At 36.5% G+C, this 14,648-nt stretch overlaps 1 protein-coding gene across 1 annotated transcript in view; it reads left to right on the forward strand.

The window, feature by feature from the left end:
• Window positions 1–14,648, forward strand: part of RECK (reversion inducing cysteine rich protein with kazal motifs) — a 74,190-nt gene that overhangs the window by 51,260 nt on the left and 8,282 nt on the right. Inside the window, 6 exon segments of the mRNA XM_074575720.1 lie at window positions 680–820; window positions 3,433–3,621; window positions 8,794–8,916; window positions 9,434–9,605; window positions 11,659–11,851; window positions 14,106–14,316. Coding sequence (XP_074431821.1) covers window positions 680–820; window positions 3,433–3,621; window positions 8,794–8,916; window positions 9,434–9,605; window positions 11,659–11,851; window positions 14,106–14,316 — 1,029 coding nt within the window.

The following is a 14,648-nucleotide window of genomic DNA, read 5'->3' on the forward strand; positions in this document are numbered from 1 at the left end:
CTTTATAGGATTTATCTGTTTTAGATCTTCTTCCAAATTAAATTTGGAAAGAAATAATATTTCTTTCTCAGAATCCTAGGAACTTTGAAAATAGTAAAATTTTGGTTAGTAAATCTGCAACTGAAAGCCTGCCTCAACAAATAAATTGTTCCCAGAGAGACAATGTATTAAAGCTTTGGGTGGTTCTTTCCATTTAGCTGATGCTTTTCCATGTTGCCTTCCCTTTCCTTAATCTTGTGACAAGAGAACGTTACTTGAGAGTTAAAGGGAAAACAGAAACAAAAGTTTATCAATGATAGCAAGCTTGATTAATTGTCAAGTGTACTTTAAACCTCCAATTTATTAATCATTGACTGTGGGACTTCTCTTGATTGCACTGTCATTGTAAGGTTTTTATTTTCATCATATAGAGAAAATTATTAGGGAAAGAAGATAGAGGAAATATATTTTGCTTTTGAAGAATCATCTGGGTCATTATTTCCACGATTGAGGACTAAACTTATTTCAAAAGTTAACTACGTTGTCATGTCAAGCTTCTACAAGTGTAGTTAAAGAAAAACAAAAAATATTTCACGGAATTGTCAAAAATGCGATCTTACTGAATGTAAGAAATGCCATGCTTTACTGAAGAAAAATAAACCATTTGAATCAATGTATATCCTGTATATTCTGTTTTCAGGCCCGAGTTCTTTAGGTAACATTGTAGAAGATGTTACACATCCATGTAATCCAAATCCATGTGCAGCTAATCAGTTATGTGAAGTAAATAGAAAAGGATGTCAATCTGGAGAACTCTGTCTTCCGTATTTATGTGTGCCAGGTAAGGGGTTTTGGACTTCTGTTTACCTGAATGTTGCTGATACACATATGTAAGTGGGATTTTGTTCAAAGTTTTAAAGTGAATTTTTGGTATCCCAGAAGAACTATTGTCACAATTATCTTCTGTTTTCAAAAGGTGTAGCCTGCCTTGTAGCTCTTTTCATTTCTTGATGTGTTTCTTTTTTCATTGTCCACTGAAACATAATGTCTTATTAGAAGATATGTTATTTATTTTTCAGAAGAAATAGATGTCCATACATGATCTCTAAGCAGCCTGCCAGATATTTAAAATTACAAGCATACAATACTGCAACTACAGTGCAGCTCACTGCTTCTGCAGACACGGTGACATGTATTGCCGTGTATTTCCATATCCACATTATTTTCCGTACTGGTGAAATAAATGCACATTATGTCTTGCCTTGAAGTTAATGAAAATCAGGCTGTCAGTCTTGGTAGGGCATTTTGAGAGCTCTGAGAATCTTAGCAAAAATGCAGGGTGCACTGGGACATACATTTGCAGTGGCAACAATTCCAATGTTATATTGAAGTTCAAGATGGTATCTTACATGGAATTGTCCCAAATCCTTCTTCGCAGGCCGGGTCAACTTCTTAAAATCTCTCTAGCAGCTCATGGGTAACTAGTTCTGATCCAAGTAAATTAATATCCAAACTTTTTCTTAAGAGCTTCAGTGTTGCTGCTTCACTGGATTCAGAGCGCCTAGGTTTAGGGCTTGGGAAGGAACTGGCACGGCACATAATTTATTTGCCTCTCCTTTCTTCTCTCTACTACTTGAGTTTACAGCACTGAGGCAGCATCTCTGCGCTTCATCTTTAATGACGGACAGCGTGATGTGTTCGTTGATGCGAAAAAGGCAGAACTGCAAGGCAGATTAGCTCTATGTTTCCCAAATCTGTATGTAGACTTACAGTTTGGAAGAAAAAGACACTGACAATGGGAAACAACAAAAATATGAATAACAAATCTTGTGCTGCCTTGTCCTTCCATGAGAACGATGGTACCACTTCTCATTAAAGATGATGTCTGGAGATGCAGCAGTATGCAGCTCACTGCATTTCTGCTGCTGCTCCATTGAGTGATACTTTTAATGTAGGTGTATCTCACTAGAAAGGCATTCATGGTCATTTGGGAACTATTTTTTAGAACACAGGTATTTTGTAACTTCTGCACCATGCATAAATGTGAGCTGACTGGGGAGAGAGCCTCATGTAGAATGAATTTCAGCTATCTAGCTTTGAAATGGCAGGCCTGGATGGTGTTGATAGCAAGGGTCAAATCTACAAAAGGAGGTAGGAGACTGAGCAGTGTCCAACTTCTACAGCCCCTTCGTTGTTCTGCCCTAGATACCAGTAGTGCTTGCCACAATTTTTCCCCTTCCTTTAAAGCTAAAGGTATCATTCAGTGACATGAGGGATCACCTATAGTTCTTGAAGCATAGAGGAAAGCTTGCATTTGGTGACCACTTGAATGCACGTGTTGAGAGAGCCTGAGCAATTGGGGGCGACGCTGATTTTTAAACTGAATTGCACGAAGAAGCCCCTTTTCTAGGGGGGTGATGCGAGAACACAGCCATAGTGGTCTTGCATCCGTTCCCTGAGCCTCTTTTGTTCCAGCAGTTTTGTGGCTGATCAGCAGTTTGTCCAGCGATTTTTTAATTGCAAAGAGGTAAACTGGGATTTGCTTTGCTTGTACATCTGCTACACTTGTGCTCTTCTAAAAACGAGAACAAACTTCAGCTCATTCTTTTTGTGAGCCTGAGGATGGTGTTTTGGTTATGCTTCTATGACCCATACAAAATATTTTAGTTTTTCTGAAAAGCTGAGCATTATTGCTACAGAGGTTGTATTGTCTTTGCTTGCTACAAAAGTCATTCAAAATGATCTGAAACCAAGCTCACCCAGAGCTTTTGAAGAGATAGTTTACTTCCTCTAAAGGTTGGAAGCTGACTGTTATGTTTGAATTCAGTCTTTTTCTTGGTTGAAAGTTTTGGGGGATTTGTTGCAGTTCATCACTTCTAGGGTAATTTTAATCTACTATTTCTGTTATTATGGTTTCTTTGCAATTTTTAAAACCATTTTCCTTCCTTTCCATTCTTCTTTTTTTTTTTAATCCAGTTTTCCTGCTTTTGCTCTCTTTCTCCTGTCTTCACGTCTACGTTCACATAAGAGGTGTAAGTAGGGGAAGGAAGACAAGATGAAATACATGAGGGGAAATGACTGGGCTTTGCTTCTGAGACCCTTTAATTCCGTTTGTGTATTGGAGAGAGTGAAGCTTATGTGGTATACCGCATACATTTCATACTACTACAGAACTGTGGAAAATGAGATTACTTGAGAACTGTTAGAATTACCAGTCTTTTTTTCTGAAGTGACATTTCTACACGTACTTCAGAACATTGTCTCAAGCAAATATCTTCTATTTCTTCTACTTGCTCCCTCAATGAAATGAGTGAATTTGACTAAAGGGTGAGGGCAAGGCTTATTTAGGAACACCTTAGCTTTTTCACAAGTCAAAGAGTAGTAGTTATTTTTTGTAGTGGCAGTTGCCAAAGTATTTACTAAATATGAGCTAAAATTTCTCCTTGTATATAGGTTGCAAACTGGGAGAAGCCTCAGATTTTATTGTCCGTCAAGGTACACTTATTCAGGTTCCATCCTCAGCTGGTGATGTTGGTTGTTACAAGATTTGTACATGTGGACACAGTGGATTGCTAGAAAACTGCATGGAAATGCGTTGTGTTGATCTCCAAAAATCATGCATTGTTGGAGGACAAAGAAAAAGTAAGTATTAGATCAGTAATTATACCTTTCTACAGCACCTGTTCCTTCAGTAATGAATTTTGAGGTACATAAGAAGACCCAGAGAATCCAAATACAGAGTTTATCAGAAAATACAAAAGTTAATGTTTGCATCCCTATATATAATACTTACATATGCTGGAGGGTTCTATTATTTAAATCAATACTGAGCTGTGTCTTTCTCAACCTATGAAAGACCTGTGTGAAGAGTGTTCTTAGTACACCATTTTTCAACCAAAAGGTCACTGACTTGCCTCACGTCCCCTGTATTTTATGATACTTGAAAATAGGTAGCTTCCTTTCTGGTAGAAGAACTTGCTGGTGGGAGCTCTGAGGATTGAAGAGGGAAAAAGTTCTGAGGGGAGCCAGTAGGTTGCAGAGATGAGGCAAAAGCAGCAAAACAAATTGATCCGCTTTAAGTATGCTGTAGTTCTGAGGCTTAAGCACAGTGTAACTGACTATAAATGGCTGCCCATTTCCTGGATTCCAGCTTTGTGGATACTCTCAGTCTCCTTTTAACAGCATCGGATATCCAGTGACCAATAGAGGTGTCTAGGGAAGAGTATGAGAAAAGGCAGAGATTTAATCCTATTTTACATGAATATTCTACCAGAATCTGTTCTGTGCTTCAAACCACAGACCCCTTGAGCGGAGGATGGTTTCTTTACTAGCCCTGACTGGTTTTGGGGTCTTTCGTTTTCATTATTTTATTGGTTTTTTTGTCGTCCATGGATTTTAAATATGGGTTAAGAAATAGTCAGAAACTTTTATCTTGAGCTATAACCTCTGGCAAGAAGTTCCACATGTTAAAATATGCGTGCCTAAAAAAACCTCCTTTTTTTTTTTCTTTTCATTTGAGCCTTGATAGTTTTTTTCATCTGGTTCCTCTTAGTTCATGAGATCAATCATAGTTCCTCTATTGAAAAAGCTGATGAATGATTGTTGCCTGTTTGCCTCCTCTTTCAACCTATGTTATATTCCCCTCAGCTTTCTCAGTTTTTCTGCAAGCCAGTTCCTATTGTATTTAGTCATTCCTTATATAAAAACAGTTGTATACTTTTTGATAATATTTATTACCCTATTGCGTCCCTTTTTCTAGTTCTTACGTTTTCTTCTGAAATGGGAACTGGAACTTCATGCACCATTCACAGTCAAGTGCCCAATCGAGTGTATGTAACAGCAAAATTATGTTCCTTTCATAATTACCTTGCACATTATCTTTTTTTGGCTAATAATTCTATTGAGGTCATGCTTCACAGAGCTGTCTATTGTAATGCCATGGTGCAGTTCTTAAGTGGAAGCGGTAAGCTCACAGCTCATTGTGTGAATTGTAGAGAATCACTTTATGTTTAGAACAATAAATTTCCTCTGCTATATCCTTTCCTAGTTTCCTAGTCAGCATGGTGAGATTCCCTTGCAGTTCTTCATTATTTGGTCCTTTGTACCTTAATGTTATTGATAGACTTTGTCATGTAATACTTGCACTTGTTTTTCGGATCACATATAAATATGTTGAAAACATCCACTGCCTGGATCATGGAGACTCCTCCAGTGACGTCTCTTTGTTGTTGATTTGTTCTGTTTCACAGTTATTTATCCATGTGAGCTCCTTTTTTTACTATCTCTACTTCTTTTCTTGAAAGCTTCTGTTAAAGAGCTGTTAGATGTCTGTTGAGTATTGAAGTGTATCAACCTGATTTTCTGTTGTCCATGTGCTTATTGACTCCTTCAGATAATCCCAAAAGATTTGTTTTGTGACTTGCACAAAAATTGTGATTCCTTCCCCCAATGTATCATATTTAGGTATGTGTCCACTGATGCAAACTTTTATACTTTTACCACATTTGCGTTGCGCAAAATTTTTACCTATCTTTGTTATCCACAGAATCCTTTTAAAAAAAAAAAAAAAAGTAGTATGTATTTTGGCCACTTGCATTGGTATCCAAACCTTGAGGAAGTTTAAAGCAAGAAGTTTTAAATAAGTTCACTTATATTAGCCAGTATTTCACACTTGAGTTAATTTGGAGTCTTTCAGTGAATGTTTCTGGTCTTGCAGAGTTGTTAGCATTTGTCTGTCCTAGAGCTGCTTCTGAGAGAGGTTCTCCAACACATTGCCTGTGAAGAAGGTACTCGGCTTAGACTTCTAACTTCCTCTGTGGGGCACAGGGATGCAAGAAAATCTTTTACTTTTTTGTTGTTATTAACTTATCTTCTGAGCGGTTCTTTTGTGTATTATCAGGTGTTCACTGTATGATCCTTCCTCCTACCACAAACCTAGCTATATGTGTGAAAGTTGCAAAAAACTAGTTTTATCAAAATAGTTGTTGATGTCTGAATTGGTAGTGAACAAAACCAGTAATCGCTGGATGTATTTCCAATAGACACAGGCACAGAGGCGCGTGCACACACAAATTTCTTCCTGTAATGTTCCATGCCTTTACAGCTTGTAATGTTGTGGGCATTTTTTGTCCATCCAAGGTCACCCAAACACACTTAAAACTTACTTTGTATTGACAAATTGGTACTATTTGTTCATGGAAGCAGAACACTGAAAACATCTTAACCTTAATGTTACAGCTATAGAAAGTATCTGGTGAAAGCAGATGCTTTTAAAATACAGACATTAGCAAATATATTCTTTAAATGGTGACTGAAAGCTTTTATCAATCATTCTGTCCAAACAAACTTGCACTTTTTCAGGTTATTGGTGAAAATAATCACAAAAATGTCTGAAGTTTTGTTTGTGTTTTATATTTGCACAGTGTACAGCTGTCAGTTGTGCTAACTGTAATGACAATGTGTGTAACTGGTAGGTATTGAGTAAATGATGTCCATTTAAAACAAACAAACCACCACAAAACCAGACAGCTTCTTCTCTTTTGCTATAATTACTCATTAAGTGTGTGTGGTGATTAAGACTCTAGGTATTACATAATAAAAGATAAAAATTACATCATCTAGTGGATTTGGAATTTACTATCAAAAACAAATAATTAAAAATATATGGTCACCATATGAACTTTTTGTAGTTACTATATTTAATTGGTTTATATGTCAGTTGCAAAAAGCTAGGGTTTAGTCATAAAATCTGAACTGTGTTTTTTAAAACCATTCTGTATAAACCAAAGAACCCTGAATGCTTTATCTGATGATGGCTTTTTCTTGTGTTGTGAATTGATTCCAATTATGAAATTATTAGGAAGCACGTTATATACAAAGGACATGGACCTGCTGGAGTGGGTCCAGCGGAGGGCCACGAAGATGATCCAAGGGCTGAAGCAGCTTTGCTATGAGGACAGGCTGAGAGAGTTGGGCTTGTTCAGCCTGGAGAAGAGAAGGCTCTGGGGAGACCTTATTAGTGGCCTTGCAGTACCTGAAGGGGGCCTACAAGAAAGCTGAGTAGGGGCTGTTTGCAAGGGCATGTAGCGATAGGACAAGGGGCAATGGTTTTAAACTAGAGCAGGGTAGGTTTAGATTAGACATTAGGATGAAGTTCTTTACAATGAGGGTGGTGAGACCCTGGCCCAGGTTGCCCAGAGAGGTGGCAGAGGCCCCATCCCTGGAGACGTTCTAGGCCAGGCTTGATGAGGCTCTGAGCAACCTGATCTCATTGAAGATGTCCCTTACTGCTTCCTGCAGGGGGATTGGACTAGATGACCTTTAAAGGTCCCTTCCAACCCAGCACATTCTATGAAATTATTACTGGTGAAGTTTGCTGTGTGTACTCTTTGATAGTGAAAGCCAATAGTCTTGCAGTTTTCAGCTGGATCCTAAGGCAATTACTCTTTACCCTGAAGAAACACCTAAGAGATCCTGTGTTTGGCATAACCTTCAAATCTTGCAAACTCTTCTTCTTTCCTGCTGACAAATTCCTCCTTCTTGGGTAGTACTGTGCTTTAAATAGAGCTTTTTGTACTACAGAGTCTTTCTCTTCCATCCCCTCTTGTTCTGCCATCATTTGCCTAGGAGTACCTCTTCCAAATTGCTGAAATACTTTGTGCCCCTGTAATATTTTTCAAAAATTCTAATCCTTAATCTCAACCCTTTGAAAGATTAGAGAGAATTGCCTAATTTTGTAAGGCACAGTTACTCTTATGTTTTCCTGAAGAGCTGTGTGGTTTTTCATAGTCTTTAACAACTGACTGGGTTATGGATAGATCGTCTGTCATCAACGTGTATTAAATTTACATAAAACATACAACACAGTGAAGAGCAATCATATGGACAGTTCACAAAACCAAACTGGAATTGCTAAATTAAAAGAAAAATTCCCAAAATTTGCAGTTTGACTCTTAGATTCAGCTGTGAAAAAGTTATTCACTTATGCAAAAATTAAGCAGATTGCTCCATCCTCAAAAAGCAGCTGTGATGGTGTCAGTTGCATTATTAAGGGCTCCTTTCAGAAAGCCAGTGAGTGAACACCGACCTCTGTATTTATGTGTGTCTCATGCTGAATCTAGATCCGGGTTTCTGTTCAGCTTTGCTATAATCTTTCTTATTCCCTGCTTTGGACAAAGCTGCATTGTAACTTGTACTCCTTGTTGAGGCTGAAATTATGACTATAATGGATGTTACAAACCAATGAAGGCTGGAATGAAGCATTGGCACTTTTTACCTCTTGAAAAAAAGTACACACAAAGGAAAGAAAAGAGAACTGCAGAGGAGTTTTGTGTATGAGATTCTGGCTGAAAATTTAGCAGTCTTACGTAAAACTAATTTAGGAGAAGAATGTATCTTTACAAAAGCTTTAAATTTAAAAATAATAGACTGATAGCCAGAATTAATAGAAGTGCTATGTACTATGCCACCGCTACTTCTGTTTTCTGAGTGTATTTATTTTTGCAGCTTTTAATTGTTCTTAAAAAAAAAAAAGCCTAACTTTTACAGGTTTTAAAAGGATACAAGTGCTTGCTTCCTTGTTTTTAACTAATTAATCAACAACACATGTGAACAGACTTTTTCTTTAAATGAATAAAGCAGAACTTGAAATCTAAGAAAAGAGAAATTTCAATAGGAAAAGAAACTGAATAAGGGAAATTACAGGAACAATTTATATTTAAGATGTAATACCTATGTAATGCAAATATACCATAAGACTATATATTCATATTTATTGATTGTAGGCATTTGCTTTTTTTTTTTTTTTTTTTTAAGGCCATGGAACATCCTTTAATATAGATTGTAATGTCTGTTCATGTTTTGCTGGAAACTTGATATGTTCTACACGTCAGTGTCTGACTGAGCATAGTTCAGAAGATGAACGTCGCAAGTTTACAGGTAACTTTCCAAACTATGGAAACGGCAAGCTTGATAATCTTAGAGCGAGGTTTAGCATCAAAATTCTTTCTACAGTATTAATGGAAAACACGTGATAATTCGTTACTATTATGTTCTTTTAACTATTTATTTCCCTCATGTCCAAGCTGCACTTCAGAAAAAGCACATACCTTTAAAAAAAAAAAATCAGTACTGAAAAATAAAACTTCTGGTAATATGTAAAAATAGGTGGAGACGGGTTAATGCCACTGGGGACGAGAGATAAGGAGTTTGGGGGAAAAATGGAGAAAGCTGAGTAGAATTAGCAAGGAGGCAGGGCACAAACTTCCCTTCCGACTACTTAAAAGTGTGTATGTGCTACAGCATTGCTGACTTACAGGAGGGAGGAAGTGGGTGAAGATAGGGCACATGTTTGCATTTGCGGGAAGTCAGAGATATCTTAGTTGACCCCTTGTGTGTCTTCTGTCATAGAAAATAAGTGTGCACCAAATTCCTGTTCTGTGTGTTGCTCTTACAGGTTTACCATGTAACTGTGTAGATCAGTTTGTACCAGTATGTGGTCAAAATGGACGCACGTATCCAAGTGCATGTATAGCTCGTTGTGTTGGGCTCCAGGACAATCAATTCGAATTTGGATCGTGTATTTCCAAGGATCCTTGTAACCCTAACCCTTGTAATAAAAACCAGAGGTAAAAGCAAAATATGTTTTTAAGCTTTTCTTTCGCATCATCTACTCGTGAAGCAGATTTACTTTTTCTTTGAATGTGTTGTAGGAACATTCTACTTTTGGGGTACTCCAATAAAAATAACTGCTTGAAGTAGCTATTTTTATTTAACGTAATTAATAATGGACTGTAATAACTGCCAAGTCTTGGTTCTGTTTATGTAGTGCTGTATCTTTTAAATTAATTATTCAGATCTCAGCATTAGCAATAAAAGAAGACTGCTGTATGCTTTCAAAAATGGGAGAATCCTATTTTGTTGAAATGGCAAAAGTGTCGTTTTACTACTATATTTCACATGTCCTTCTCGTAGTTTAAAAAAAAAACCCACACCAGAATTCAAGACTTGGATTCGTTCTTGCTTATTCAGACAACAATCTGTGCTTTTTACCTCTAAAGTAGGAAAATATTGGTCAGTCTGGAAGACTCGAGTTTCCCTTAAAAAGGTTGATATCTTGTGAAAACTGTGTCTGTCCAATCTCTGTTTTTTCAATGTCAGAAAAAACAAAATCTTTATAGATGAACACATTAAAACAAAAATATGCTCTGTCCTAGTGTCAGGAGAAAAGAAAACCTGACCTTTTTTACAGAAATCAAAGTCTGTAGCTCATAATATTGGTGTCTGTCTTCAATTTTCTCAGTATTGTGCAATACTACAGTCTCCTTTGAATTTGTACATTTTTCTGTTTTGAAAGCAAGCCACCATAAGAAGTTGTGTAATACTGTGCTTTCATGAAAACTGATGATAGCAATTTTATTTTTTTTTCCTTTTTCTGCACTTTAAATGCATTGATGCAGAATACTGCAGAGAAAACACTGTACTTTTGTAGCTGTAACAGCCATTATGGCATTGAAAACTGCAATTTCAAAGCTGCGTAGCGGATATACACTTTTTACCTTTTAAATTTTTAATTTGGAAAGTAAGAGAGGTTTTTCAGTTTTATACAATAACTTTAAATTGTAGTTTCAGTAAGGGACTGTACACAATACATTTTTCTGTCTCAGTTTGATAATGTAGCATAAACTAAACATGCTCATTTTAAAACATCTCTGAAGTGCTTTGAGTCTATTTAAGACCCTATATTCCACTCGTAAAGTGTTTAAATCTCAGAATTTCTGAGTCTTCCCTAATATAGAAGGAAAATATGTAGGACAGCAGCACTCGGAGGGAATAAGGATGCATTATACGTAATCCAGTGGTAGCACTGTTGTCATTTATAGAAGGATGAGATTGTTGAAAAAGCCATTGGACCTTTCATCAGACTCTACTGGATGGCATTTCTCTAGCAGAGGGATGTCTTGCAGGGCATACGGCAAATGTTCTGTGGACAAGACCATGGAAGGTACATATTTAATAGAGAGGGGAAAGAATTTCTGCCCTTTATTGCTCTTTACTTCTTATCTGTAAAGGCTTGAGAGGGATGACATACCAAATAAGGGAATTGTGTTAATACCAGATTTTTCAGTTTGTTTGCAGTCATCCCCAAGATTGTTTGTGATATAATATACTGAGCGTACAAAGCTAGAATCCAATTAGATACTTGTAATTGAAACCATATAATCTTCTAAGTCTTGTTTTCACTGCCTTTGCTAGACTTCTGCAATATAAGCTTTTTCTCTTGCAGTTCACTGTTTGTGTGTTCATGTTTTCTCTAGTTTTCCTTAAATACGCATTACAAAATACGCATTACAAAATGAAGCTTGGGAGTTGGCAAGAAGTTTATCCAAGCCTTTTTTGAAAATCCATTGAAAAATACTTGGTAAAAGATTTATTTTAGTGGAAACTGTAGCTGTGTCCACGAACATTGACTAAACGTGGTGTGAACCAGTTTCAGGTTTATGATGAGACCCAAAATTGACTATTCAGAATGTTTTATCACATGTATTTCCTGCAGCTCTGCTGAACCATAGTTAGCTCTGGAAAAAAATTTCACTGAAAATGTTTTCCCTGAATATTTTGAGACTTAAAAAAAAATAATAATCCTATGACATGATATGAAATTATTATTACTTTATGCAGGTGCATACCAAGGAAACAAGTTTGCCTGACTAGTTTTGAAAAGTTTGAATGTAGCCAGCATGAATGTGTGCCAAGGCAGTTAAATTGTGACCAGACACGGGATCCTGTTTGTGACACAGACAACGTGGAATACAGTAACTTGTGTACTTTGTACCAAAAAGGAAAAAGTTTAGCATACCGAGGACCATGCCAGGTAGGAAGTGGTTCTAGCAATAAATATCAAACCTTCTCTGTTCTTTAATGTTAAACTTTGTAATATTTTTGTTTTTATAGCTTACAAAATGCTTTCATTGAAACTAATCCTTTAAAAATTTAATTCTCACTAGCATCAAAAGTACTCTTACAAAATTATATTCAGAATTTTGTCAAGTGTTTCTCTGCTAACAGTTGTCTCAAAACCAATCAAAAGCTTTACTTATGCTTTCTTGGGAATAATACTCTGATATTTATATTAAGTGATCCTATATTTTTCACTATTTCACCAGTTTGAACTTGTTTTAAATAAAAATTAATGCCCAGTCATAGAAAGTCTCTGGCATTTTGTGTGATTGTGCCCCAGGTTTACAAAGTTCATTGTCAGGATCTGTAACCTAAGTTTTGTTGGAGACTAGGCAGTCTGTAATATTTTCTTTAGTTAGTCTGGATGGCATTAGTCTTCGTGTTAGTCCCTGAGAAGGATTAAGATCAGGTTTAGTCCTTCCATCCCACCACTCCCTACAGTGTTGGTAGACAAGCTATTTCTGTCGCTTCACAGAGAAGTCAGGAGCTACTCTTTTCAAAGTTGCTGGCTTTATCGTTGATAGGCTGTTCATCTCCAGATTTTTCCTCAAATGATGAAAATTGATTTGAGACCTCTATCGGTCTCAACTCATGGAAATTCTTAGAAGTACAGAACATTTTTTCAGGGTTTTTCTGTTTTCTAAATGCTGTTGCTCTTCTAACCCACTCTTAGTTTCTGCCTTTTCTGTCTTCATACCTTCTTTTTCTTGCCCTTTTTCAGTAACCTTGTTAAGTTCAGATAATTCCTCTCATTGCACATCAGATATCTCATGAGATATCAGAGAATGTTTGGCTCTTGAACAGTAAGAATCAAAGGAATATTGCATGGCTGTTTTTTTTTCTCCAGCAGTTGTATGTCTAGTTGTGTCCGTGTTCATGAAGTCTTTGACACTGGTAGCTTTAGGTTTTCACTCTTTCTTTTATAGGGAAGATGTCTGCAAAATATGAAGTTGTTTGGAGTGCTCACTTTTACGTGTCCTCTCTCTGTTTTGTTGTTAGTTTAGGTGTGTAACATAGAAACTGTAACTGTATTGCTACTTCAGAGGATATGCAGTGATCATACAGCTATGGTGACTTACTTGAATTACTAGTTAGTTTAATAAAATATTTAGACCTTAGCAAGAAGTTGTGGAATGAGTTGTGTTATGTCACAAGACTTTGGACAAAAGTATTAGGCATACCTTGTCTGCAAAGAGTCAGCAATTCCATTTGCTTCTGTCCATGTTCAGAAACTTAGTTTATTGGCATTTGACCTCTTGAGTATGTTGGACTAATATACACGCACAGGCAGGATAGAAAGAAACTATATTACAGTTTTCTTTGATTTTTTTTTTACATGTGTTTGAATCAAGTGACACACTAGATATGTTTTTCTGAGAGAAAATGGACACAATAAATCTATTTTTATAGGTGTAAAGGTCTCAACAATAAATATTTTTGACAGGTGTCTAGTAATGGATTTTATTCTTCCAAAATAAGTGTATAAATTTAGCTTTTCAAATAACGTGTTAGAAATACATGGGATCATTTAGGTTGGAAAAGACCTGTAAGATCATAGAGTCCAACCATAAACCTGGCACTGCCTAGTCCATCACTAAACCATGTCCCTAAGCACCACATTGACGTGTCTTTTAAATACCTCCAGGGACGGTGACTCAACATGCGTGCATGCACTAAATTTTAAGAACACAAAACCACACTGAGATGAATGAATAAATAAATTGTTAATAAGTCATTAAGATATTAATCAATTAATACTATAATAGCAAATATATTGTTGATAAATTAATTTTATTAATAAAATAATACTTTATTACACAATAAAATTATAATAATCTTAATAAGTAGATTAATTTAAATGACATGGTCATTTTATTTAAGCATTAGCACAGAACAAAAAATGTTGTTTCCCAAAACATGTCTTACTGTATATTTCTCAGATTCCAACTTACAGTTTTCTGTCGCCTTCTTTAAGTGTTTATTCTTTGCATTTATTAGCCATTCATAAACTGGCAGGTTATTTACTCTAGATTTCCTGCTTTTTTGAATGTTTAACAATATTACCAGCGAATTCCCATTAACTTTGGGTTTCCTAATGTGAAAAGGACTCTGAAGTTTTGTCTGTAGCACAAATAAATTAATCTTTGAAACATTTCTGTGTGTTTCAGCCGTTTTGCAAATCAGTGGAACCTGTTTGTGGACATAACGGAGAAACCTACAGCAGTGTCTGTGCTGCCTATTCCGACCGTGTGGCTGTTGACTATTACGGACACTGTCAGGCTGTAGGTGTTCTCTCAGACTATGGTTTTCATACAGAATGTGCCTTTGTTAAATGTCCTCAGCTTTCTGCTACTGGCTGCAAACCAGTTATTGCACCAGGTATGTTAATTCGCTGTTGAAATTTACTGTAGACAGGAGAGAGTTTCCAGGCTCCGTGTATAAATCAGTGTATATTTGGAACAAAACTTATGCTTTAAAATATTGTCTTCCATAATGTCTTTGAGACATCTAAGAGAAAGGATGAAGTAGAGATCCTTCATCCTTAGGGCTAGAAGGACTCAGCTGAGTAATTCTGAAGTGGAAAGGCCTTGGCTTTAGGAGTCGTGCCCCTTCAATCTTTAGGAACTTGCAGTTGTCCCCATAGGACTGGTTTGGGAGAAACGACTGCGGTCTGTGGTGTCTAGGGTAGAATGTCACTGGGAATTGGACAA

The sequence above is a fragment of the Larus michahellis genome, chromosome 2 (assembly GCF_964199755.1).
Source record: "Larus michahellis chromosome 2, bLarMic1.1, whole genome shotgun sequence".
Taxonomy (NCBI): Eukaryota; Metazoa; Chordata; class Aves; order Charadriiformes; family Laridae; genus Larus; species Larus michahellis.